Source organism: Diadema setosum, chromosome 20 (genome assembly GCF_964275005.1).
Source record: "Diadema setosum chromosome 20, eeDiaSeto1, whole genome shotgun sequence".
NCBI classification, from domain to species: domain Eukaryota; kingdom Metazoa; phylum Echinodermata; class Echinoidea; order Diadematoida; family Diadematidae; genus Diadema; species Diadema setosum.
In genome coordinates this window covers 20,803,097-20,829,669 of record NC_092704.1, presented here as the reverse complement: position 1 = coordinate 20,829,669, position 26,573 = coordinate 20,803,097, and the positions used below count along the sequence as shown (strand labels likewise).

The window sequence follows — 26,573 nt, the reverse complement described above, 5'->3', positions numbered from 1 at the left end:
AATGATTACTAGACATCATGAATATGATTATAGAAAATGAGTGTAAGTACATGCAGCACCAGTGCAATGAAGTGGTATGGGACGACCGAATTTTCACATTTGTATTCCAGTTGACCATCCACCATGCACAAATCGCATTATATACATGATATAATTTACTTACTGTAGTAGATGCAAAATATACAGTGTACCTCTATCTCCATAATTCTGTCTTTTTCCCTCTCTCTGTCTGTATAAATATTATACGTACGTAATCATATATATATATATATATATATATATATATATATATATATATATATGTATGTATAATAAAGCTGTATTTTTACAGATCACTTTCTTCCATAAACCTGTCGACGATTCTCAAATGACTTTGATCTTACCCCTGGATACTGTTTGTTGTATAATGTTGTTATTGTCAATGACAGGTTCAGCTTCATTTCTTTCATCTTGCTGATACTGCCAGTACATAAACTGTAATATTCACGATCTGTTTCTGACAGCGGTTTCGTATATCTTCCGCTTTCTAACTAAAAGAAAAAATGATACCGGAGGGGAGATCAATTAAAATGCGTTCTTCTACTCCACGATACTTTTGTCCCTACAGCGATATCGATATTTCAGAGGGATACTTTTTCATTTAATCTCGTATCATGTTTTCATAATTTGTAATTCAATTGTTGGTGCATCTACAGAAAAGGAATTAATTCCCACAGAAACACTAAACCATGCCAAACCATGAGAACTCCGCATAATAAAAAACAACCATGCTTGGCACACGTTTATTTATACCAGAGATGTACCTAAAAATTGACCCTATTTTTCCTCTATACCAAGTACTAACACCTCAACCTCCTTTCGATCCGTAGAGACCAAGTCGGTTTGGGTACTGTTTTTATGATAATTTCTAACTGGGGGACTTCAAGTATGCCTAACAAAAAATAATTTATGCACTGACATAGCACCGCGCATCTGGCTCATTGCATAACCCATTGAAAGTGTTTTTGATCTTCGGAGTATAAGCTCCCCCCCCCCCACCCCAGTTAAGGCCGCCTTAAGTGACAGTGCTCTGAAGTCGGATCATCTATACAGAGCTCCTTGCTTCAGTCACGGAGGAGAGAGGGGGAGACTCCCTTCCACCTCCCTGCTTCAATAAACCTTTAATTCTTTACCTGCATCTGGATGACCGCCTTGAGAAAAGTATTAGCCTACATACATCGTATACCAATCTGAGCCAAAAATGCGCCCAGAGGTCTATTTGGTGCATGCATGTCATTAAGCCTCCCCCGAGAATAACTACATATATATGTATGTATATATATATATATATATATATATATATATATATATATATATATATATGTGTGTATATATATATATATATATATATATATATATATATACATACATACATACATACATAAAGAAGTATATGAATGAGACTTGCGGATTTAGGAATGCACTATTTATACGCAACTCCAGTCAGGCTGAGTTTTGCTCTTATTGAATTGGTCGTTTGAAGTTACAAAACAAGAAGAACAAAAGAAAACATTTCATTTCATTTCATTTCATTTCATTTATTAAGTTTCCACACAAATCATACAGTGTTGTATTTACAACATCCATCCATGACAATGTAGAGTAACACATACATTATAAGTTCAGTATTTACAAATAACATTTACATGACACAAAATCAATTTAAATCATTTGCTAAATCATACTAATTCATATTATCACCAGATTATTGCAAAAGAAATTCATTTTTAAGCTTACTTTTGAATGAATACCAACCGGGAGTTCGTTGTATTTCACTATCTAAAGAATTCCAAAATTTGAGGCCATTGTAGATAAAAGTATTCTGCAGTATTCGTAATCTAGTTTTCGGTATATGAAACATATCACTCTGTCGTGTTTGACATCTATGTATTTCTTTATTATTCTTAAATAAAAAACTCCAAAACTTCAGGCAAAAAACAATTATTCAAATTATACATCAGAATTCTTAAATTCATTAAATACAAATCATCTATTTCTAAAATCTTACTATTTATACTAAGTGGATCAGTATGTGCATATAAATTATGTTCATAAATACATCTTAAAACTCGCTTTTGAGCAACCAATAACTTATCAATATTTATCTTGGCTGAGCTTCCCCACGCTAATATTCTAATTCAAACATGGCAAAATCATAGTTGAATATAACATCATTTTAATTGAAAAAAAAAAACACAAAACTGTTTTAATATATCAATAACCCCTGCATTTCTCGAAATCATTTTATTCAAATAAACAAGATGACTGTTCCAATTCAAATGATCGTCAATAAAAAAACAAAAACAAAAACAAGAATTTTGTTAAATGTACACGACGTATACTGGTATAAGTGTTCGATTAAAAACAATTTGTCCAGAAAAATTTTCTAAAGAATTACTGAATAACAATCATGTAAGGCCTAATGAGTTTTTTTTTTTTTTTTTTGTAAATTCAACAATAATTCATTCGCTTGAATCCAATTGTTAAAAAAAAAGTAATTCTTTATTAACAGTTTCAAAATATGAACAACATACCAAAACTAAAGTCACATCATTTGCAGTCAAAGAGTGTAATCCATCCAGTTCCAGTTTTTTTTTTCAGTAGTATTATTGCACAGAAAAAGAAGAAGAAAAATGTTGATGGACAAAGAAAGTGAAACAAATACAATTATTTTAACTATGAGTTTTATCATTAAGCTGAATCTTTCCTGTACTGCAGACACATTCTTTGTAGCTTATACACATGATTAGAGGAGAGAGCGAGGAAGAGAAGTAGAGGTTGAGACAAGGCAAAAAAAAAAGGATGAAAAGTTTCATCTTGTTCAAATCCAGAGAGATCCTTTATTTTTGTGTTCGTTTACAAACATTTGTGCCTTCAAAATTCCATGAAAACACAAAACAATCCTAAAAATGGAATTGTAATTACTATATGCTATGCTTCAGACACGTTAGAGCAAGTTTGTACTCGGGCAGGCACTCTACTCTATCGCAAATACTTATCTCCTGAAATGAAGTCGGCGCCAAAATGTCGAGCGTCATTTCTTTTTTAAAAATTCATTTTCCCTTGGGTTGCAAAATGTATCGGTGCTACATATTCGTGAGTCAGTCAATATGTTGTATATTTTTTTTTTTTTACTGCTGCTCTGTTTATTTAGCTTAATGTCTGTGCCTATGTAAATCCTACCCAAAATGTTGTGTTTTTTGTCAAAGACGGAAAAAATGGACCAGCTTTTGTATCTTGTGTCAGAATCTCTTGAATTTAAGTAAGTAGATTTGAGAATTTGAGAGGCGGCTGAAAAGTGAAATCTCCAAGTGCCATCTTCTCCTCCTCCCTCGTTGATCCGTATGGGAACTTGACGGTTGATGTTGTTCCTTTACTGGGATTATTCCATGGCCGACTAATCACATTTAAGGCAATTTTGAAAATGGATATACCCTGTAATTCTATGCAGCAAACCGCTACATCATCATGTTCGTTATATAGCTGCCTATTCCCGACGGAAATATTCTTGGACGATATCTTTCAATATCCTCTCGTGTATGTAGATGCAATTTACTATGAGTCCACCCTAGTTTTGGCAGAACTGGGCTTATCCTATGCACTCACTTTTCGAAAGGAACATGTATGAAATCACACAAGCACACACACACATATACAAATATATATATATATATATATATATATATATATATATATATATATATATGTATATAGATAGATATTACGACGTATAAAATTATATACATGTATCTAAAACCGAAAACCCTTTACACTTCTTTAGTTGTATAAAAGGATTTTTTATTACTATTGATTGCAAAGTGTTCAAACTGTACAAGCAATTAAAGGACAAGTTCACTTTCATATACATTTGGATTGAGGAAATGAAGAGATATAAAAAAAAAAACAGTCAAAGTTTTAGGAAATTCGGACAATCCTTTCAAAAGTTATGAATTTTTGGAGTTTTAGCGCCGCCATCGCTGGATTGGAAGACTACAAGAGTTTGTGAATTCTCATGTGTAGGATGATATAAGGAAGATATGAAAAATAACATATTTTCACTTTTCTTGCAAGATAAAAGAGCACTTCACTTCCTCTTTCAGAAGGCAGGGGATGATATTACCCTTTGCATATAAGGCAATGTCAAGTCGTGGGAGTGTGCATCTTTTTTTCCCCAAAAAATGAATTTTTATGAATTTTTCTATTCTATTTCATTATCTTGTTCTACGCATGTGACATCATAAATTGCATAAGTCTTCTCGTCCAGCTGTGACTGCATGGAAATATTAAAAAAAAAAAAAAATATAACTTTTGAACGAATTGCTTGGTTTTCCTCAAACTTTCACTGATGTGCTCTAATAATATTGCTACATTCACTCAGTCCGCATGTAAAAGAAGGTGAACTTGGCTTTTAGGAGTAAATAAAAACGCCAACAAAAATATAAATAAACATCAGTAATACGAACTTGACTTGTGGTAACAAGAAGAAACTATTTAGGGGATGTTGAAAAGATTTCGCTTCTCGATTTCGTGATTTTTCTTTAGAATGATGATAAAAGTAATGTTGTCAACATACATAATTACAGTAATTTTTTTCAAACAATTCAATTCAATTCAATTCAAAGGTTTTATTTTCACTTCTTTCAACAGAATGTACAAAAAATATAGATTCGACATGCGTTTGATAAGGAATGATACATAGATAGCAAAGAATAGCATTTGTCAATAATCATTACAAAGTTAGGTATTTTTCATACAGACATACATTCTGCGAAAAAAAAAATTACCTCTAGTCTCTAAGCTACATTACAACAAAAAACTTTTTGATATCAAATATTATATCCCATAATGGAACATGATGTCAAATTTTGGTAATCATCCCGAGTCATGGAGTTGATGTTAAAAATAACACTTAAAAATCTCATGTGGGAAAATCATATATAGCCTATGATATTTTACTGCCTTTATGGGTATTTTAGCCTATTGGACAGTGGTTAAATAAATCAAATATAAGCATACTAATCAATTGATTGAAATAATAAATATACATAATAATCACGTTCACTAGAAATTCTACTGCTACCGGAAAGTCTAGGTTACATTTTTACTTGTTCATTCATTTGTAATCAAAGATCAGGGAGTGTGTGTCTCTGTGTGTGTGGGGGGGGGGGGGATGGTTAAAGGGATTGTATAGCATTGAATGAGGTAAGGATTCAGCTTTTCACTTTTTGAGAGATACTTAGAAACCACTTTTTGAAATGTTAAAAAGCATACAATTCTAAGAGCAATTAAAACTTTATTTGATGAAAATCGGTTTTGAAATGGCTGGGATATCCAAAAACAAAGTAAAACAGAGCGATCCAAATTAAAAAAAAAATGGGTCCCACCTTCTATTAGGATCGGTTTGTGGACGTTTGGGATATCTAAGCCATTCAAAAACCAATTTTCATCAAATAAACTTTGAATTCCCTTTAAAAAAAGGTATAAGAGAAAACGTCATGAAATACAAAACAGATTAATAGTACTGTTTGAAATGATACAATTGAATCTACTATGAGTTAAAATCATAATCAAGAGAAGTCAAAATAAACACTTTACTGGATTCAACAGGCAGTTTTTCACTACTCATATCATTATTCCCCGACCACTCTGTGTTGCCTCGTTATTTCCATCTATCCAATACGACTTACATGAACTGTATACTTAATGCTCTCGCGTGTATATTATTTCACGCCGGCACCATACACCCTCTGCACCAGACTATGCCATCAATAATGAAGAAAGCAATCATTTTCTTCGCCTTCAGGACAAATGGGTCAGTACAACGATAATGAAAAGAACAAGAAAAAAAAGTGCTACTAATGCTACGCATGACAGACTCCGTATAAAGGGGCACTTCCGTGTCTGTTCAGCTACAGTGTAGGCACGGTTAAAGGGATCGTATAGTTTTGGTTGAGACCTGATTTCAGGTTTCTAACATTTTTTGGTGAGATAATGAGAAACCTCTTATGAAATATGAAAGAGCATGTAATTCTATGAGGAAGTCAACATTTATTTGATGAAAACTGGTTTTGAAATGGATGAGATATCCAAAAAAGAGAGATTCTAATAAAGTATGGGACCCACACTTTATTATGATCGCTTTGTTTTACTTTGTTTTTGGATGTTTCAGTCAACCCAAACCCGATTTCTTTCAAATAAACTTTGAATTCCTCTTAAAATGGTATGCTCTGTACTATATCGTAAGTGTTTTCTTGGTATCTCGCTAAAAGTTAAAAGCCCAATTCTCATCTCCACCAATACTGTACCATCCCTTTAAACTACGCAGTGTATGGAGCTGGAGAGGTTTTTATATCTCCATGGCCAAACCACGCTTCCTCTGGGTGGCAGTGACGCTTTTAAAACGCCATCAATCCTAGTCGCCATTAAGACTACACTTTTCCACTTGTGTTCACCATACATTTGTCGACAAGATTTCAATTTTTCCTTTCCTTTTTTTTTTTCCTCATAAGGTGCTTGACTCTGTATTTTCTTAACTTATAGTTTCTTAAACAAATGAGCTTGCCAGTACTATCTGAGAAAAGTTATACCAACTGAAATCGAAAAAAAAAATAGTCACATTTTTTTATGCGAAACCAAGGAGTCTGTATTAGTGTCCAGTCAATTAAACGGGTCTTTCATCACTTTCGGTATTTTCTCACATCACATGTTGAAATAACATGTTGAAGCGTGCTGTGTTGTTTTTCTTGATTCATAGGTCGTGAACATTAATGCCGAACAAATGCATATTAGCTGGTTCGGATAAAACAATACGAACCAATACGAAAATTCAGTATTTCCTTCTTCTCGAAGTCAAAATGTTATTATCTGTTTTCTTTTACAGGAAGTAGGGCACTTTGGCGTTTAAATCTTCGCCTGCTTACTGGTCTGCAACATAAAACTTTAGGACTAGTATACTTGCAATATCTGGAAGCGTCTGTGTTACCTTTTTAGTGGTAGGTTTGTGAAAATTAAGTGACTCTCATCATGTTCATGATATATCCTTAGAAAGCTTATTGTCTAAAGAGATTAACACCACAGAAATCATAAAGTCGCGTTTATCAGGGCTAAAGAGTGTCTGTTCGCTATTGCCGAATGTGGCATGAAGTACACGCACATTGCTTTAACAAGGGCGCATTGCCCGCATATCTCTTTTGAAGGTTTAATTCTTTCGTTTGAATTTGTGATCCAATATAAAATCTCTGGTCCAATATACAATCTCCTGATCAAATTCATTTACACCAGAACACTGTCACGATAACACATTCTCACTTGCAGGAAATGAATAATTCCTTGTTCACATTAAAAGAAAAAAATATATATGTATATGTATATATTTCCAACACAGCTCTAAGATATAATCTTCCTCACCCGGCCACGTCACGTTACTCTAAAGAGTTGTCCCCATTAGATTGCCTGCATAGAAGATGATTCTTTATTTTATGCTACTACAGTATTATGTACACTTCAATATAGTTCAATTCAATTCAGTTCAATTCAATTCAATTCAATTCAATTCAGTTCAGTTCAGTTCAGTTCAGTTATACTTTATTCCCATCAAACAAAAAGTAGTGCCTAATATAAAGTAGACATTTGTCAGACCGTATTGTTTAACAATTTGAAAAAAGTACAGGTCATAAAGTTAAATATAAAATACATGTAGGAATTATTGTTGTCTTAACATATTTTATACTTATTTCTTCTTCTTTTCTTAATTTGTGCGTCCCCTGCCAAGTCAATGTTCAGCAAAAAGGAATCTTGTCAAACAAATTGTCACCAAAATGTAATTTTTCTTGTGAATTTTTAACATCTTTATACATCTTTCATAATTCAAAAAAATTCCATGAATTCCCATCTGATCCATTTTTCCAAGTGTAATAGGGAGCAAATACTCAAGTTTTTCATGAATATACATGTACATTAAGCGCACAAAGAACATAACAGTATATATTGACACACTTGTAAATATATTCGACATGTTAGTGCCATACTACAGACGGAAATGCATTTATTTCACCGTCTTTCCACAGACGTTTTGATTTCAGCTTTGACGTATGTCTCCAAGGAATATTCACACACATGAATAAAAGTGAATTGTGGCTTTTATTGTTTCTGCCAAATCTGCCGGGGAAGATTGATTTTTTTTACGGGCTTGAATTGCAGCGAAAACCAAGAAAACGTAATAAAAAGGTGGACTAAATTACATTTCCCCTTCAATATCAAATCAACATCATTTCAAAATGCTTCCCTACAAATTGGATTACATCAACAAGCTGCAATGTTATCCACACGACGATTTACACCGTAGTATCTGTTTCATTATTGGATGATAGCATATGCTATATGTGTATATATATATATATATATATATATATATATATATATATATATACATAGAGAGAGAGAGAGAGAGAGAGAGAGAGAGAGAGAGAGTATTTCGTAGTCCACGTGTTGGTAAAATAATATCAAAAATAGAAGAGAACTAAAGCTCATTCGGCTGTCAATACCAACAGTTTACTTTTCAACACAAAAAAAAAAAAAAAATTCAGGCTCCTCGCCGTTTTGTAAAGGGCCAGAGCACGAAAATGTATGTGTAAAAGAAAGATAATAACAAATTCTAAGGTTATAAGTATTGCACTATTTCTTTAAGTCCAATACTCATATTTCATCTCTATGAAATAGAACTGATATTTTTGTCTGTCTCCATGTATATCGGTTTTTTTTTATAAACATTTGGAAAACGAGAGAAAGAAAAAATGACTAATTTTTTTGACTCTACCAATGACAGCGACTTAGTATTGTGATTTGTCTGGATGTTTGTCTAGAGCTAGTTAGGTTTTTATTCTTAGTTCGTGTATATTTTCATATGAATGATATTTTATTATGTTTAGGGGTAATGCACCCTACAAGCATTGCCTTTTTAGCATTCCTCCCCATCTCCTGCATTTAAAAAAACAACAACTTTAGAATGCTTTGTGTGGTTTTTCTTTCTTTTTACCTTATCGATGGTATATCCATGAATTTCATTTATCATATCTTTTAATGTTGATATATATATATATATATCCATAATGTTTTCTCTCATATCATCCTCTTGAAATCAACAATTCATCTTCTTGATTAAAGAGACAGTAAAGAAACCAATGGGTGAACGTTTGAGGCTGCCCATTGATTTTTGTAATGTTTGCTCAGTCCCTTGACTCAAGACATTGTTTGACATTTATGCATGGCTGTTTGGCCTTTTTGTTTGCTTATTTTGCATTGGGCCCGGTATTCTCATATTCTCATATTTTCCTGAAACACTTATTTTCTGTGGATAACTGCACATGACATTTGAAATGATTTCTCCCTAAGAGATATATTTGCTGCAATATGAGTGGAGGTTTTGAAAAAAACAAACCATACGACTTTATTTCGACTGTATCTCACAATTATATTCACATAGATATGGCATTTAAAATAAAGCACGTTTTGGTATAGTTTACCATAATGTATATGCACATTAGGTATATATATACCGATATGTATACTCACATTTGTATAGAAATATTGTACTTATATCATTGTGTGTATATAAGAACAAAGATGTACAAACACAGTTCATATTCATACAACGGTAATAAAGTAATCAGGCGAATAAAAACCCCGGTTTTACTAGTTTGTATTATTTTGCACCATAGAAATCAAGCTTGTTCAGGCACTTATTTCTTTGTTGTTGTTGTTGTTTTTTTTTGCTTATAAAAACGAATTAGAAAAGAAAAAACGTTTTATTTGAAATGTCACACCAAGTAACGAGTTACAAAAGACTTAAATCAATAGTCCTGCTCTCTCTAATGTATTCAGAGTTTCAAATTATATGTCTTTTATATATTCAATGCCTTTTGTTGGTTTTTTTTTTTTCGCTGCAGTGGTCTCTCTGATATGATTTCATCTCTTTCAAATGCACAGCCGTAAATCGTCCAAAAGGCCAGAATCAAGTATGCCCTTGAGGTAGCTTAGCATAGTATGCAATTTTGTGTTGTTTCGGGTATCGGTATTCTCAAGAGCTTAATTCTTGCATGGGCAGGAAAGGGACGAACAGGGAAAAACTTCCCCATACTATGCAGTACATAAAAAAGAAGCATACTCTCTGCTTTTTTCTTTTCGAAAGACCGATAGTATCGTGTTTCATTTCGTCATCCGCATCCAAACTTTCTTTATTCTATTCACAGATGGTAACGTTGGGATTGAAGGCACAATGTAGACCTGCATACGAATATTTTATACACACATACACACACAAACACACATACACACACATACACACCCACACACAGCTGCCCTCGAAATTATTCATATCCCTTGGAAGATAATTCATTTTCATCTGAATAAACTATGTTAATTATGATGGCACATCCTGTATATCTTTTGCCTCCTTGCTGCTGCCGGTATGCACAAATCCGCATGACTAATCTTATGGGTAGGCTAAATTTCATTTGCATCATCGTAGATATGGCCGATGTGTGTTTTTTTTTTCTCTCTCTCTCTTTATTGGACATGTTCAGAATTATTCATACCCCTGATATGTCTCTACAGCAATGGTTTCACCCTTGAAACACTTGGGTTGGCAGGAACATGGTATCACGAGCAAGTCTTGCACAAAGGAGGTCTCCATGGACGTAGGCCTACTCAGTAAAAACGCCGCGACTCAAGAAGATACCAATGGATGTTCATGTGCCTGTAGTGGTCATCTGGAAATAAGAAACCAGTTTTTGGTCAACCACACTGTGGTTCGATGAGACGATGTTGGAATTATTTGACGTTACGATCGAATTCGCTAGGAGGAAGAAGGGGGATTCATACAAGCTAAAGAACATCGTGCCTACTGTCAAGCATGTGGTGGTGGATTCACGATGCTGTGGGAACGCGTATCTTTCAGCGGCACAGGCCGGGAACCTTGTCAATTTCCAAGGAATCATGAGAACGGAGGGTTACGTCTGTATCCTTGAAGCAGATGTGAAGGAGTCCGCTGAGAAACTCTAGCTCGGGTACAGCTGGAACAACATATACCAGCCGGACAGTGCTCCAAAATATATTGGCAATGAACAGATGAAGTGGAAAAAAAAAATGTTCAAGGACATGATGTCAAACTCTTCGAATGGCCAAGTCAGGGTCTGACCTGAGTCCGATCTAGAAGTCATGGCGAGACTTGAAGACCAGAGTAATGGCAAGGAAACCGACAAACCTGACCCAGATGGAACAATGGCTTACTGCATGTCTTCTGTGGGAAATGGGCCCATTCTTCTTTAATGTTTTTGTCAAGAAAGATTGGGCCAACAACCTACTGAAGACATGCAGGAAGCTTATGGACTGGCACAAGAATATCTTTTACAAGCAGTCATATAACCAAAGGCATTGCTATAGTGACAACTCAAAAGAGACAACGTACTTTATAATCCTCTATGAGTAATTCTAACATCGTGAAAATCCATACAGTACACTTGAAATGAAACATTTCTTAAACCGCGTATTGTTGATACTTTTTATTTCTCTTGTTGGTCGCGTGTAACTCATGAACGAACTTGGCAAAATGTTTTCATTTCAAAACAAAAATACAAAGTAATGAAAAACTATGAATGATTCATGGGTCAACTACATAAATAATTCATACACATATTGCATCATATACCTTACATGCATCATACGTTTTATTCTTTCTTTTTTGTCATACTTTCCCACAAAATTGTCATGGTGCATATGTAGTGTTGTTGTTGTTGTTGTATCTCATTACTTTGAGCAGAAAGCGTGTCGCTCTGACCCAAGACTGAGCTTCCCACCGAAGGGATTAGAATTAAATATGTATGCTCGTCATTTATTACGGCTGTCAGGAATGCTGGACCAGCTAATCCGGTGGGATTGTTCCTCATTCTGTGGCGCCTGTGTTTGCGGCGTGGTGGGAGGCTTTCCTTCTCCACTATAACACGAGAGTGCCCCACTAGCGTTTGTCATCCGCACATGTCGAACATGACCACCCCCTCTGTCCTCAGCGGTAGTGATTCAATGCTTGACAAACATCTATCAAATATGTATAGTTTATGTTGTCAGTTACAATGTTGTAGGGAGTAACATCGCTCTCTTGAGGATAGCCTCAATGTAAAAATAGAACAGAATCACCTCCCTGAAGTTCATCTCCAAGCATATAGGATCGGACAGAGGGCGTCAAGCTGTAAATATCTGAAACCCGAAGCAATTACACCGCGTTTAATCAACTCGGCTTCGATGAGGCGCAAACACTGCTTCCCACCAAATGCTAATATCATCTATTTATTAGGCTAATATATTCCACTCTGATGCTCCCATAGACACGATGTACCCTGTGTCCACATCAGTAGAGGCAGGCTGCGATTCGACTCCTGTGGCACAAGTTGCTTCACCTGCAAGCAAGGTTCCCTTGATAATCAGAAACACTTCAGCAATCAGGGATCACGTTCAGCCATTGAGACTTTAGTCATGTTTTCACAGTCAAGTGTTCGAGGGTGGAGAATGGGCGAGGGGATATGTCGTGTTGGCTTTCCCTATAAAATGCTCCCCGTAAAAATGCTACCTTCCCCACATTCCTACGGGTAACAGTTAACAAGACAATAACTATTCAGACAAAGAGCAACTTTTGGAGACATATTTTGATCTCATGACAGACGATTGGTCCAAGACTGTTTGTGTGCTTCGGTGTAAATTCATGTGAGTCATTTTGTTCTGACACAAAGCTATGGCTATGACGCTTCCGATGTACTGTGACATATTGTGATTTTTCGATGGAGTTGTGCGCAGTAGTGGGTTTGAGCAAGATACTGTATGTCGATTTTTTCTTCAAGCCGTTGACTGAGTTGGGCGTGTGGCACACAAAGAATTATATATCAAGATGAAGGGTTAAAGGGGGATGATTTTGTGACTGTATGAGAACCAACTGTGTAGCTTTTATTTTGTTTTACAAAATAATTCCTGCATCGAAATCCTCATCATCATATTCTGAGTATATTAATGCATATCATGTCTTTACAGGTAGGCCTAAGTGTACTTTCGAGGAAGTAGAACAAAAACAAAAACAACAAATACAGCAGCAAGAACAACGATGAATACCCCCTAAAAAAACAACAACAACCAAACAACAACAACACACTGAAATACGATCTTTAGCTGTTCCAGAAATAGTAATCCTCGTGGCTAGTAGACAGATTTACGAAGAAAATAATAAGAAGAAGAAGAAAAAAAAAACCACACACACCGACAAGCTCGATCAAGCTGCAGAATCTTTAATTTCAGCTTGTGCCCCTGAAAACGCATTGTTGAACAAGCGCGACTGTAACAAAAAGGGAGAGAATAGTTGTTCATCAATCAGGAGGAGAAATAGGGAAATCTCCCGGCAAAATAGTAACAGTTTATACCAGTGTAATTGTTATGTCTTACACGTACTATAATGGGTCACACTGCTCATTCGCAGACTGGTTAGAATCGATCTTGCTATCGTCGTATTGTATTGTGCTTTGCAATCGTACACTGTGACCACAATTATTTATGAATATCATAGCTTTACATTTAATCGTTATCGAAAGTGATTAAAAAAGTTAAAATGACAACTCTGTACTCTCGACGGATATGCACTTCAATTTTACATTCTAAAGAGTGAAGACACACACCTGCGCACGAACACACACACACACACACCTACGTAAAGAGAGAGAGAGAGAGAAAGGGAGATGTATGTATATACGGTTAAGATGTATCTTATTGTGATACTTTTCTTTGGGGAAGATACAGAAAACCGTCCTAGGACCAATGTCACAAAAATACTGAGTTAATATAACATGCGGCATACAGCTGTATAGCCAAGATGTGAAATTGGACACGATGTATTTTCAAAGTGTGATAATGCAGTCTATCCTGGACCATGAATTATAGGAAACAGTTACATTTCCACCCCATTAACTAATACACTGAGGATCCGTAATCTGCGCCTGATTAATATAGCAAGGCTCGAGTCAAATCCATCACAGTCAATTGTCTGTCAATTTCCCGCCAAAATGCAAATCATCGTCTGCTTCTGCTCCCCTGTTCTTCTGCTGCATCTCCCATTATCAATCATTTCAAGAGTGGCATGAAAGAGCCGCTTTTGAGTACGTCCCTATTATGCCATGAGAACCCACGCATCTGGCTTGCTTTTGTCAATAAGGAATGCACATAATATTGGAGAAAGTTTTCGTAGAGCGAGGTGTCAATTTTGCATTCCTAGCTACAAAATTTATTTCGTCGTCAGTGAATTATGTTTGGACAAACAGTGGCAGATGGTGGGTTGCTTTGAATATCAAAACCGAATAAAATCCACCTGCATTTGTTGAGTTAATTTTGCTAGAGGTATTGACTTTCTCTCTTTTCTCTCCTTTCCTTTTTCCTTTCCTTTTTTATGGGGGGGGGGGGGGTAAAGGTGATGAGTGCCCAGACGGCAATATAAGTAACCAAATCGAAACCTTAACGAGAAAGAAAGTTTTAAAAAGTCTTTATGAGCCAGTGTGGGGACGTTCTTTAAAAAAACTATGCTTATTAATTCGTTGCCAGACATTTGCTTCTTTCTTCATGTGTGAGTACAAACAAAATCACCTTCTTTTTTTAACAAACATAGCGACAAAGAGGTTTCGTCCACATAAATGGAGACACTTCGATTTTTCGAATGCTCCTCAGATTCTAAGATGAAAACTACACAATGTAGATACATTCACTCTCAACTCGTAACAGACATGTTTCGGACAAGATCGATTTTTCGAACGCGAAGGGAATCTCGTCCCGAGAAAAGGTCGACGTATATAGGAGTCCTAACTAAATGCAAATTGAAATGGAAAGCGGTTGCTTGCAGGTTGCATGTCTGAATATCAAGGAACATCAATTTCTCAAATTGTCGATCTACGCCTGGTGCTGTTTAAGAGCGTCCCCTCCATTTATGAATTTCGAGACCTCGATTTGAAGAGATGCATCAGTGATGAATCGAATACCTCGAATTTTTAGCACATAGAGGAAGTCAACATCCTGATGTGTCCTACTAATTGATCGTTGTAATAAGAAATGGGATACACATGAGAATGGTAGAATAAATATAGGTTTTCTAGGTTCACCGCAAGACAAGGGAGCAGGAAAGAGAAAACCTCTTTCATTCTTGCCCGTTGGTGTTTTCACAATTACACTGTTGATCTTACCAAGCTTTTCTCGGCAATATTATAAACAAACAAGAAATCAAAACATCATGAGTAACGGTCCAACAACTTTAATGTCAATTCTTCATTTCTAAACTTTGTTCTACAAGTCTTTCCCATGATAATAGTTTGACGTTGGTGTAACGTTACATGGTTACGAGTTTATTCCATTAACGTTTACTGGAGAATGTTACATAGTTGTCTGTTTTTTAATTGCTTTAACATAATTTTAACTTTTATTTGTACGTTATAGCAGGATGACCAAATATGAACGTTGTACCAACATTAAACAATGTTATGATAATATAATTAACAATTATTTATCTATTATCTTTATGCAACGTTATTCACCGTTACATAAATTCTTGTACAGGGTATACCATTCATTTAACGCCCGTGTGTTGTAGGTTACAGTATCTTTTTTTTTATAACGTCATATACGAATTTTTCCAACGTGTTATGCGTTTTATTGACATTTGCGTGGGAACCATATAAAATCGTTTAACAAATAATTTAGCGTAACATTATAATAACGTTAGTTAACTAACGTTACGAAAGCGACCAATAAGGAAATAATTGAATTATCAATTATGGCTGTAGATAGCTGCACGAACACACACATATGGTGACATTTAACAACCCTATCCTACTTCTATAATCCTTAACCCTACAGCCTGCACCAATAGCTACATCATATTCCTACAGCTACGGATTTGTAACACATTAATTATTTATAGGAGCCTAGTTTTATAGTACTGTAAAACCTGGTTGCTAACCAAATAAAACATTTTATTATCAAAATATGAAAATACCTCTTCGTTACAGGTGTAAATTGTTTACAAGAGCAACAGTATCGATATCTTTTAACACAGTTTAAAGTCTAATCTCGGCATAGATATTTATTTTTTTAAATCTATTTCCGCCATTTCTCCAACAATCGCAGGTTATCACTCATGAGGATACATGACAGATATACACAGTGACAGAGCAAGCCAAACTACAACGTTGTCTTTTTTAACCGTTCACAAACATTTAAATGCAATAATTGTTTTGTACCTTTATTAATCAATCAAGTAATCAATGTAATACCGTTACTATACCTTTAAACTGTAACAGTTTACTTTATAGGCACCAAGCAAATAAAAATATAATGTTGGTTTATAATACAACCTTTGTCTTAAACTATTCATCTAATGTATCTGAAACTAAGCAGTCATGGCCACATGTGTAAATGTTTGACTTAAACCAATCACCATGACCCCCTCCCCCGCGGACTTCAGTTTGAAGATAGCACTTGGTGTTGTGGATTGATAATTGTAATCGGTATCACCAGGAACGGATTAATCGGAACGTCTGTGCTGGAGCTCGATTTAATGCAGTTGTTTGGCAGAAGACACAACACTATAGCACTTGCACTAACTTGAAATCCTCAAATACCATTGGTATTAGATTCAGATTTTCTACACCTGCGGATCAAGAAGATCATATGGTGGATGATAAGCTTTCCTCCGAAGACAGACGCGCCAAGCAGGATTCAAAAGCAGGAAGGCACCCCGGTTGGAACCTTTCATCCGCTCTTGTTGCTAGGGCGTGTCCCAGTTTCCTTCCCATCCCCTCGCACACACCTGGAGTGGCTGTGTCCCTAGGTCATGGCGTTATCTGATCTTAAAGTGCTGCAATGTCCGGGGACTCAACATAAAACCCGGATGTGCCGCAGAGTAGCAGAGTGAGAGCGAGCCTTCTCCAGGAAAAGCGTCAAAATCTTCAGTGAAGAGATAGATAGATAGATGGATAGATAGAAAGATAGATAGATGGAGAGAGAGAAAAAAGGAGGAGGAGGGAGAGAAGGAAAGGCACTCCCCGTAACTTCCGTTTGTTCTGCCATTGTCTGTAGAAGCCTAGATGGGCGACATGCTAAATGTGAGGGTAAATGAAGGTATTATGTATCTAGGTAAGATAATATCAGACTTAGAATAAGAGTTTCACGACTAACTGCTCATGACTCAGTACAATGCACCTAGTTCGATATTATGCAGGACCACAGACCCTAATGTGCAATTCATCGCAATGTGAGATGACTTTATAATGGATATAGTAAAACCAGACAAACGAGATTGCAGGAGTTTCGTCAAAATCGGACAAAAATTAGAGAGCTGTGAAGGAATTCCAGTTGTTTAATACAAATGGAAATGAAGTTAGTCACAACCGCCCATTCAAATGATAGGGGAAATGATGCCCTTACCTCACAAGTAATTCTTCTACTGTGTTGTGAGCAAAACAATGACTAAAATCATGTTTTGATTCCATGATCAGGTAGTGACGAATCCTACTCTACTTTAGAAGTCACTTCAAGACTGCCATTATTTGATTCTACTGATGGAACTTACTCTTATTACTTTTATTTCAAGTTGAGGACATAAATTGAATCAGTGACGATTTATGCCCAAGTCATTGCGAGATTTGTTAGGTGAGAGTACCATTCTATCCTTCGAGTTGCGTCAGTGGTTGTGCTTCTATTCGATCTACTCCCTTGTGAAAATATATCTTAGAAATTCCATAACTTTCCCACTTCTAGATCCAAATTTGAGGAAACCCTTGAAATTCTGCTTGTGTTCCTTTACTCTATATCCTCACCTAAACTTGATCATGGAGTTATACACCTCCATGATTTGATGAAACAAACAGATCGAGATTCTACATTCATTTCTAACATACAATGTACTTTGCAAAGTCTGGCTTTAGAACCCAACGTGTCATCGGCAAGTCGTGGCATTACAACAACAACACCAACAGCAACAAAATGAGGGTGAGATGGGATGACGTCACTGTACGATTTCTGCAAATGTCGACAAACAATTGCACTGTCTTTGACTTATTATTGCTAGGGGGAAAATGCATAGGCAGTCTATACATGACAAGAAAACAAACATCATTAATGTCCTTTATACCATCGCAAAACGTGTGGAGAAACTGTTCGGCTAAATCTATTTTGTTATTTTTCCCCGCTCCTCCTGCAAAGGAGATAAAAAAAGAGGAGAGAATAATTGCTTAGTTGCACTATCCCCTTGGGTGAAACCGCTGTAATCTTGTAGGATTGTGTGCATCATTAGCGACGTTATTCGACGTTCGTGCGTGTCAATACTGAGAAAACCATTTTCTCTCGTGTTTGTCGGGTGACTTTATGTACGGGACTCCACTGAGGAGTACCTTAACAGCGGTACAACCGATTCCGAAAGTTATTTCCATTCTGGTGTCACTCCTGTGGGACATCAAGAAATGCAATGATATGTAAAAGCGATTTCAGGAGTGAAGAGATTACACCTCTACCTGAATAACACTGTATACATTAACATTACCGAGGAACAAATTAGGAAAAGAACTGCAGCATAAAAGTTCGCTTGACATGCCTTTGCTGTTTTCCCCGAACCAAACACGCAAACACACACACCCACGCACACATACCCTATATAACTGACTGCATTCCTTCGTTCTTTATACTGAGGCTGACGAGACTGAGAATTGCATATTGCACGTATATGCAACTTCATGGAGGGGGGGGGGGGGGTTAGATACCTAAGAACAAATGTCTCATACTTAAGAAAACCATTCGCTAATATATGTTTGTGTGTGTGTATGTGTGTGTGTGTGTGTGTGTGTGCGTGTGTGTGTGTGAGTGTTTACCGATCAAGAAAAGTCAAAAGTTATGGAACTTTTTAAGTTGCACATCCTTGCATGAAACTGCAATGTCAGTCATAATCACAGAACTGAAGTAAACGAGATGATGCGATTGCATGTACTACAGTGTATCACCATGACTTTCATATGCAAATATAGATAGATAGATAGATAGACAGATAAATAGATAGATAGAAATATAGATATAGATTTATCATGTTTAACAAAGACACCAGTCAATACCAAGTGAAAGAAATTATCAGACATTGCAAATTCTGTCTGTAGCAAGTGAGGGGTAAATTTTCTTCTGATTAAGATTTAAATGTTGGATTGACGTGAATAATTTGAACTGTTGCAAGAAAGGAGAATAGAAAAAATATGATAAAGCCGAGGCATATACCTCGTAGAGATTATGATCTTCGTTTCTCTATTTCCACCCCAAACAAGCCCGGCATATCTGATATGAAGTAAACGTATTTATCAATGAGGAAATTATTGAGAATGAAATCTAGCCAGGTTAAAATGCCTTCCAAGGTCCAGTTGTATTTTTTTTTTGCTGTTATTTACAGTGCTTATTTGAGAAATGATTTATCATGAAGAGATCATAAAAGGCCATAATCATGCCATCACAACCTTTTTTGGTGTGCCGCCAAATGTGATCAAAAGTCATACTCTGTCGAGGCAGGGGAAAAATGATTGCAAAAAAAATGAGATCAGAGTGAACTTTTAATGAGAACATAAAGATGGCGTGCCAAGCGACCAAGGCGACTTAAGCGCGGATATGTAACAACTGAGCGGCTGCTTCTTTGTCGGCATGTTCCCCTCTCGGGCGAACTGCCCTCCTAGGGACTGAGGCGATATGTCTGGATGGATTAGGGGAAGTTGACTCCAGTTATCAATTTCATGCTCACTGACGGTAAGTAGAGAGAATATTGTGGCCTTTTGATCGCTCTCTGCTTCTAAGTGATGCATGGCTGTTCGAAAGGAAATGCACTTAAACTGAAGTCGAGTGATCTTGATGTGAAGAAGAAGATTGATGGTGGTGTACGTCTCATTGATTTTTTTTTACATTCTTTTTTTCTCTCTCAAAACTTCGTGTCGGCCGATATCAAAGATGATAAAGAAGAAAATCTGTCAAAAGGCGCATTTCCCTACTTGTCTTTGACTGAATAGAAAAGCCCACTTAGAGCATGTCATCGCATCTCTTCACAGATGATCGGGATGATAACAGCAGTGGGGATATGTTATTCTCACATGAGAGATATAGGCGCAGAAGTCCCTCGGGGTCGATACAGCGATCGATAGTCGCTCGTCTGCCAATGGCTTACTTCTTTGGTTTTTCTTATGAGGTGTGGTTGGCTGAATTTGTAAGGGGACTCTTGCTGAGAAGAGAGAGAATGAAAAAAAAAGAGTATCTCCGAATCGTGGTTACAGTTTAGCTTTTCTACCTTCATGTAGGTAACATGAACGGCACAATTGCAACATTATGAGAGATGAAAAAACAAACAACATTGATCCAAAACAACATTTGAAATCGTCCTCATCAACGAGACTGAGAAACACGTTGCTGATTGCAAAAAAAAAAAAGGAAAAAAGAAACGAAAAGAAGAAAAAGAGAAAGGTATTCAGGAAAGGATTCACCATCAACTTGTCGGAATGTCACATGACAGGACAAAAAAAAAAAGATAAAGAAGAAGAAGAAGAGTTCACTGACGATAAGTACGATCTCCCTTCTAACCACTTGAATATCATGAATGTCAAATGTAACGCTGCTTCAGGTTCTGATAGTTTATAGAGGAACTGTAATCATTACAGCTGCCCTCCCCTATCTCTTCGCCAGGGAAACTCATAATATAGTGGTCTGGCTTCTTCGGTGCGCTATTAGCAAATTATTCTACATTTCCTGTAATGGTTGCCGGTGGATAAGGAGACATAAATATTTACAGAACACTGTCGATTATTCGTGTTTTAAGAGCACTCCGTCGGTATATGAGCTTCATTTGCGCATATCAAGTGTATGGGATCCACAGACCAACCGGTAAACAGTGCGATGCATGTTTATTGAAACAGGAAAAGTGTTTTACGTTCGTTTGTGATGCGTAGCGAAGTTTCATGACAAAAATACTCCCCTTTATAGATTTCAGTTGATGTGATGATCATCTGTAAAAAGAAAGGTTTTGATGTCAAACGTCGATGAGCTGTGAAGGAATAGAACAAAGGAAAAAAATCTAATCGTATCTTATTTTTTAGGGGCAAAACAAATTTTTGACTGGGAACTAACGATTTTCTCTTGCTAAGTTCTATAGCAACATGAGCAATAGTTCATGAAATCTGAGCAAAAACCTTGGCTTCTCATCTTCTCGGCTTCTACTTCTCATCACGTAAAATTCATGACTCCCGTATTTTTTTTTTCTTGGAGACACAAAACACGAGAGCGTGTGAGTAGCAGATAAATTTGCACCTGTCTTTCTTTCTTTCCCTCGGTTCTAGTTTCATTAGTTGAGGTATAAGCATGTTGGGCTGTGTCATTATGCAATGACTGGATCAGACTTCTGTATAAAAATGCCTCCTGATATCAAGAAATATCGACTATCTCAAGAATAGTAAACTGAGAACTGCTGAAGTGAAAACGCATTTGTTTTCTAATAAAAAAGACTGAGGAATGTAACAGCAAAATAACTGTGACTTTCTGTCTTGAGTTTAATGTAGGTTATGCACTTGCCTATCTTTATTTTCCGTGTTCAAGTATATTGTATTCATACATTATCATATTATTGATTTGTGTAATTGTTGTGTTGTTGTGAAAGAATTCATGTGGTATTGGAAATGAAATTTGAATCTCCATTAAATTGAATTGAATTGACAACAGAGCATTTACAGAACATAATCGCTGTTCTCGTGTGGTGTCGATTTCAATGATATTCATAATTGCTACCAAGTTTGTTTTTTCTACTTCATAATGAAGAATGCTTATTCAAACATAATAAAAAACAATATCTGATATTCTTGTGCGATGCATTTCATTTAATCGTTGGTAATTAATCAAAACTAGTGACAAACTGAGTACAATACTAGATGAGGCTGGTCATGTATATTTAGTTATCAAGACAAATATCCGTTGTGGTTGTAACGAGGTATCCATGGAGCCCCAATGGAAATGCTTTGTTGTTGCTTTTTCAACCGTCACTAAATTTCGTAATCAAAAGTCAGCGATGAGATTTTTTTCCCTCGGATATCATTACGAGTCCCCCCCCCCCCCCCCATCGGCTACGTACTCTCTCCATCATGGACTCGTCATATCGTTGATGTCAGTCTTCTGGTTTTCAAATTATCAGCAATCAATATTCATGATGACTTCCAAACCGCGGAACGAATTGAGTGCGAAAAAGCCTGTAGTACGATCACTGCTATGGCAGCACCTCATCAAGTTTAATAATGTAAGAGTGAAGAGCGAACGACGTTACGAAATAAAGGAAGCAGAGTCGTGGCCTGAGATGAGAAATGTTAATATTCAAATTAATCAGGTCAGCTACTGTCTACAAAAACTCAGGAATGTTTGTTTCCTAATTTACAATGTCATAGCTGAATTACAATGATGATATGAATTTATAATGGTCTGCATTAAATATCTCTTCTTGTGCTCCAAATCAAATACTGATAGTCCTCTTTCCTCGCTTTGTATGATTTGGAACAAACTGCACTTATCTTCTTCTTTTTTGTTAGATCAACCTATTTCTGTATCAATAGAAAAGAGGGAAAGCTGTTGTCATAAAAGTAATTAGATAAAGCGTTCTTTGATTTTTTTTTGGTGTAATACAAAATCATAGCTCAGCCACTTCCACTTTGAAATGATGACATTATACTATCTGATATCCTCCCTCTTCTCGCACAAAGCGACTGTGTGGTGTAGTGCCTGCTGAGAAATATTGGTTTCACTATTGCTATCATTTATCATGTTTCATGACATCGACGCCACTTTTTTATCATCAAATGCGTGAGGAGAAAACGTGATGTAGTTGGCTCGTTCGAATAAAAGCAATTACGTCTTATTTCTTTTGCGCAAGAAATGATAACGATACCTCACGAACGTGACAAAAATTGGCAAGTCCACGCGAGATCAATCTTCCCCTAATCATCATCAGTTATGACTGAACGTGTCACAATTTTCACTTTTGTTCTATCTTTTTTTTTTAAGTCTGTGCATATACACAAGTGAGATTGTGTGGGAAGAAATCTCTTCATGTCAGATGTCTCCGAAGGTAGAATCAGACAACGTGGATGGTGCACGAAAATGATAACTGTTGCTGTAAAGACAAACTCACCTCGTATAATAATTATGCTCAATTCGTAATACCGTTACATCAATCGCCATACCAAGATTGCAAAATGAACTGTTGATATTTTCGGTGGGAAAATATAATGGCTGCCGATGATTCGCCGCTTTAAAGAGCGAAATTAGGTGGAGAGTTAGGGCGTTATCATGTTACATACTGCGGGCTTGAAAGGCGAAATACATGACGAGATAACAGATACTTCAGGAAAGAGGCATTTCTGAAAAATATGTCTCCACAAGTGATTTAAAAACAGCGCGCCTTGGCGTAAACAATGCGAATATTGCCAATAGAACGCTTCGTGAATTACAATAATATTTATACAGTCTTCTTCATTTTTCGCTCTTGATATTTTTTTTTTTTTTTTTTTTTTTTTCACGGGCATTTTCCTTGTCAATGTATTCTTTAAACTGTTACGTTCGCGTTTGCCCAAACTTGATTGCAAGGCATTAAAATAGAGATGTTGGAATAACTTGAGTTAATCTTTCCACATGAATGTCCACAGAAATAAAGAGATTTAAAAAAAGAAGAAGAAAGAAATGAATGGCATGTTGATGACTGACATACTGTTTGATGAACGCCTCGAATGTCTCATGGTTTTGCATTCAAACAAGCCCAACATGAATGTCCACAGAAATAAAGAGATTTAAAAAAAGAAGAAGAAAGATATGGATGGCATGTTGATGACTGACATACTGTTTGATGAACGCCTCGAATGTCTCATGGTTTTGCATTCAAACAAGCCCAAACTTCTGGATATACAGTGCATTCCAACCCTCATGTTAATGACGTACGAAATATGGCACCAAAAGACTTCCCTCTTACTGTATGCTAAGGTAGGCTCGAAGTGTGAAGATTGACTTTGTTCCAGGAGACACACCTCATAGCTTACCATTCATATGTGTTCTAACCTATTGATCACAGGAACATAATAAAAAAATATACACTAGAAGAATACAAAAATGTCATATCTTTTTCTATTCAACCGATTTGACTGTTGAATAATTTATGTCTCATACATTTTTGTTACTGTTCTCAGAGGTTTTTGCACATATTAGATCCAGGCAAGATAGGTAAAGCTCCACAGAGCTGCCGAACACCACGCCCCCTTGCAGTTGTAGGACTGAGATTTTAGTGAGAATGTACTTGTTTTTGAAGAGTGGTGTGCTAGCTTGACAACTTTTTTTTTTTTTTTTTTTTGGGGGGGGGGGGAGGGGGGAGGGGAGGGGGAAGGGGTCGAGGAATAATGATTCCTTACTTTCTAATTTTCCCTCATGCCGTGTGTTTATCCAAAACGTAACAGTCATTGCTATGACTACGTGTATACACATGTGCATGTCTGTGAAATTACGCACACACACACACACACACACACACACATATATATATATATATATATATATATATATATATATATATATATGTATATATATGTATATATATATATATGTATATATATATATATATATATATATATATATGATAAATATATATAATATATGTATATACATATATATATATAGATATATCAATGTTGCATTAGATCATTTGATATTTTTTATCACAATAATGTGATATAACTACCAAGCATTTAACGTACATTATATCCAGAACTGACTACCAACGAAGTCACTCTTGCCATATTTATGCTGCTCATTTGTCATGGTTTGGAAGTGTGGGTAGATAGATGATACATTATACATGATACCAATTTCTACGAAAAGCACTCATTTCATTTTGAAACGGCGGCAGCTTCTTCAGAAATAGTTGTTATGCTTTTGTTTTGTTTTTACGATATTCTTCGCTTTTCCATGCAAACATAATGTGCGGAGAAAAATCTGTTTACGTATTGCATATTTCTTAGTCGAGCCGGAAAAGCACAGTGAACAGCAAACGCACTGTTAAAAAAAAAAAAAGAGAAAAGAAATCGCAAGTGACAAGAGGCGAGCATTTTCATGGAAGTTGCTGAGAAATAATTGCTTGTTTTTCCTCTGCAGTGACAAGGACTATCTAATTAGTTTGCTTCGTCAGTTCCAGCGTCTCCTAATGGGTATGATCCATGAGACTTAAAAGGAAAAAAAAATACAAGGAAACCAGAAAAACATAAAACAGAATATTACATTCTAATGAAGCCTCGGCCAATGCTATGTTCTTGCCAAAACATGATTCAATTTTCTACAGCATGTCTTAGCTAAGAGGGCCGAGGGAAACCCTCATGGATTTGTTGTGTCGTATCTGAACAACATTTGTCTTTCGTCAACGGAAGTAATTTATATCAATACATTATACTGTATTCGTAAGCCCCTGGAAATTAACTTCAAACGAGAAAAAGAGCTACCAGAAGAAAAAATATAAATCCTCGGGGTACCCTTTTCTCTCTCAGGCGGTTTCCCAACATTCAATGACCTGCTAAAATGAAATGCACATTTCTGGTCTTTTTAAGACAACAATATCTACAAGATCAACATTATTAATATGGAAATATTGTGATCATAAGATTAAGGATTAAAGATAAACTAAAATGATTAAAACATGCGCACGGGGCGGGGGGGGGGGGCAATGGAATGTATCATCAGAAGCACTAACCATGCTTGCTCGGTAAGGTGAATTCCGTATCAAAGGTACGAAGATATCCATAATCTTTCTTAGCGCAAAAGCTTGTGCTTAAATGCGAGTTTATACAGTGATTAATTTATGTACGTCTGAGTGGTATCATCTTTCTCTCCTCATTTTCCTTCCTGTTCTTTTTTCCTCCTTCCCTCGTTTTTGTTGTCGTTTACATGGATGTTATTTTGGGGTTTGCCTCTTTTTCCAATTTTTACGTGGTAAAGCATTTCCATATGCCTGCACACGCTTTCCATAATTTGATTGACTGTTGCTACTTTAGACTAGCTTTAATCATAACGGCTTGGAATATGAACAAAGATAATCTAAGAACAGTAAGTAAAATAATAATGGCGTCGATGCACACACAGAAAGGGAATAGAAAAGGCATGTGTCCCATGAAATCTATCAAATTCAACCACAAACCTTATGGCTAGGATATTGAGAACTGGCGCTGGGATGGGCGAGGCCATTGTCTATTTCTTGTTGTGGAACATGCGCCGTGATGAGACCTATAATCATTTTAAGAAAAAAAAAAGAATAACCAACAACAACCCGATACTGAACTGAAGAATTAACGGCTCCTAAGATTGACTAAAAGACTGATAAGTTTTGATACATCCACACGGACATTCACACCTAACATTGCCTGTATGCTTGCATTAGTTTA

At 36.2% G+C, this 26,573-nt stretch overlaps 1 protein-coding gene across 1 annotated transcript in view; it reads left to right on the top strand.

Moving 5' to 3' along the window:
- The first annotated feature begins 11,253 nt into the window (after nt 1–11,253).
- Nucleotides 11,254–26,573, top strand: part of LOC140243498 (uncharacterized) — a 40,144-nt gene continuing 24,824 nt past the window's right edge. Inside the window, exon 1 of the mRNA XM_072323168.1 lies at nt 11,254–11,275. Coding sequence (XP_072179269.1) covers nt 11,254–11,275 — 22 coding nt within the window. The remainder of the gene's footprint in view (nt 11,276–26,573) is intronic.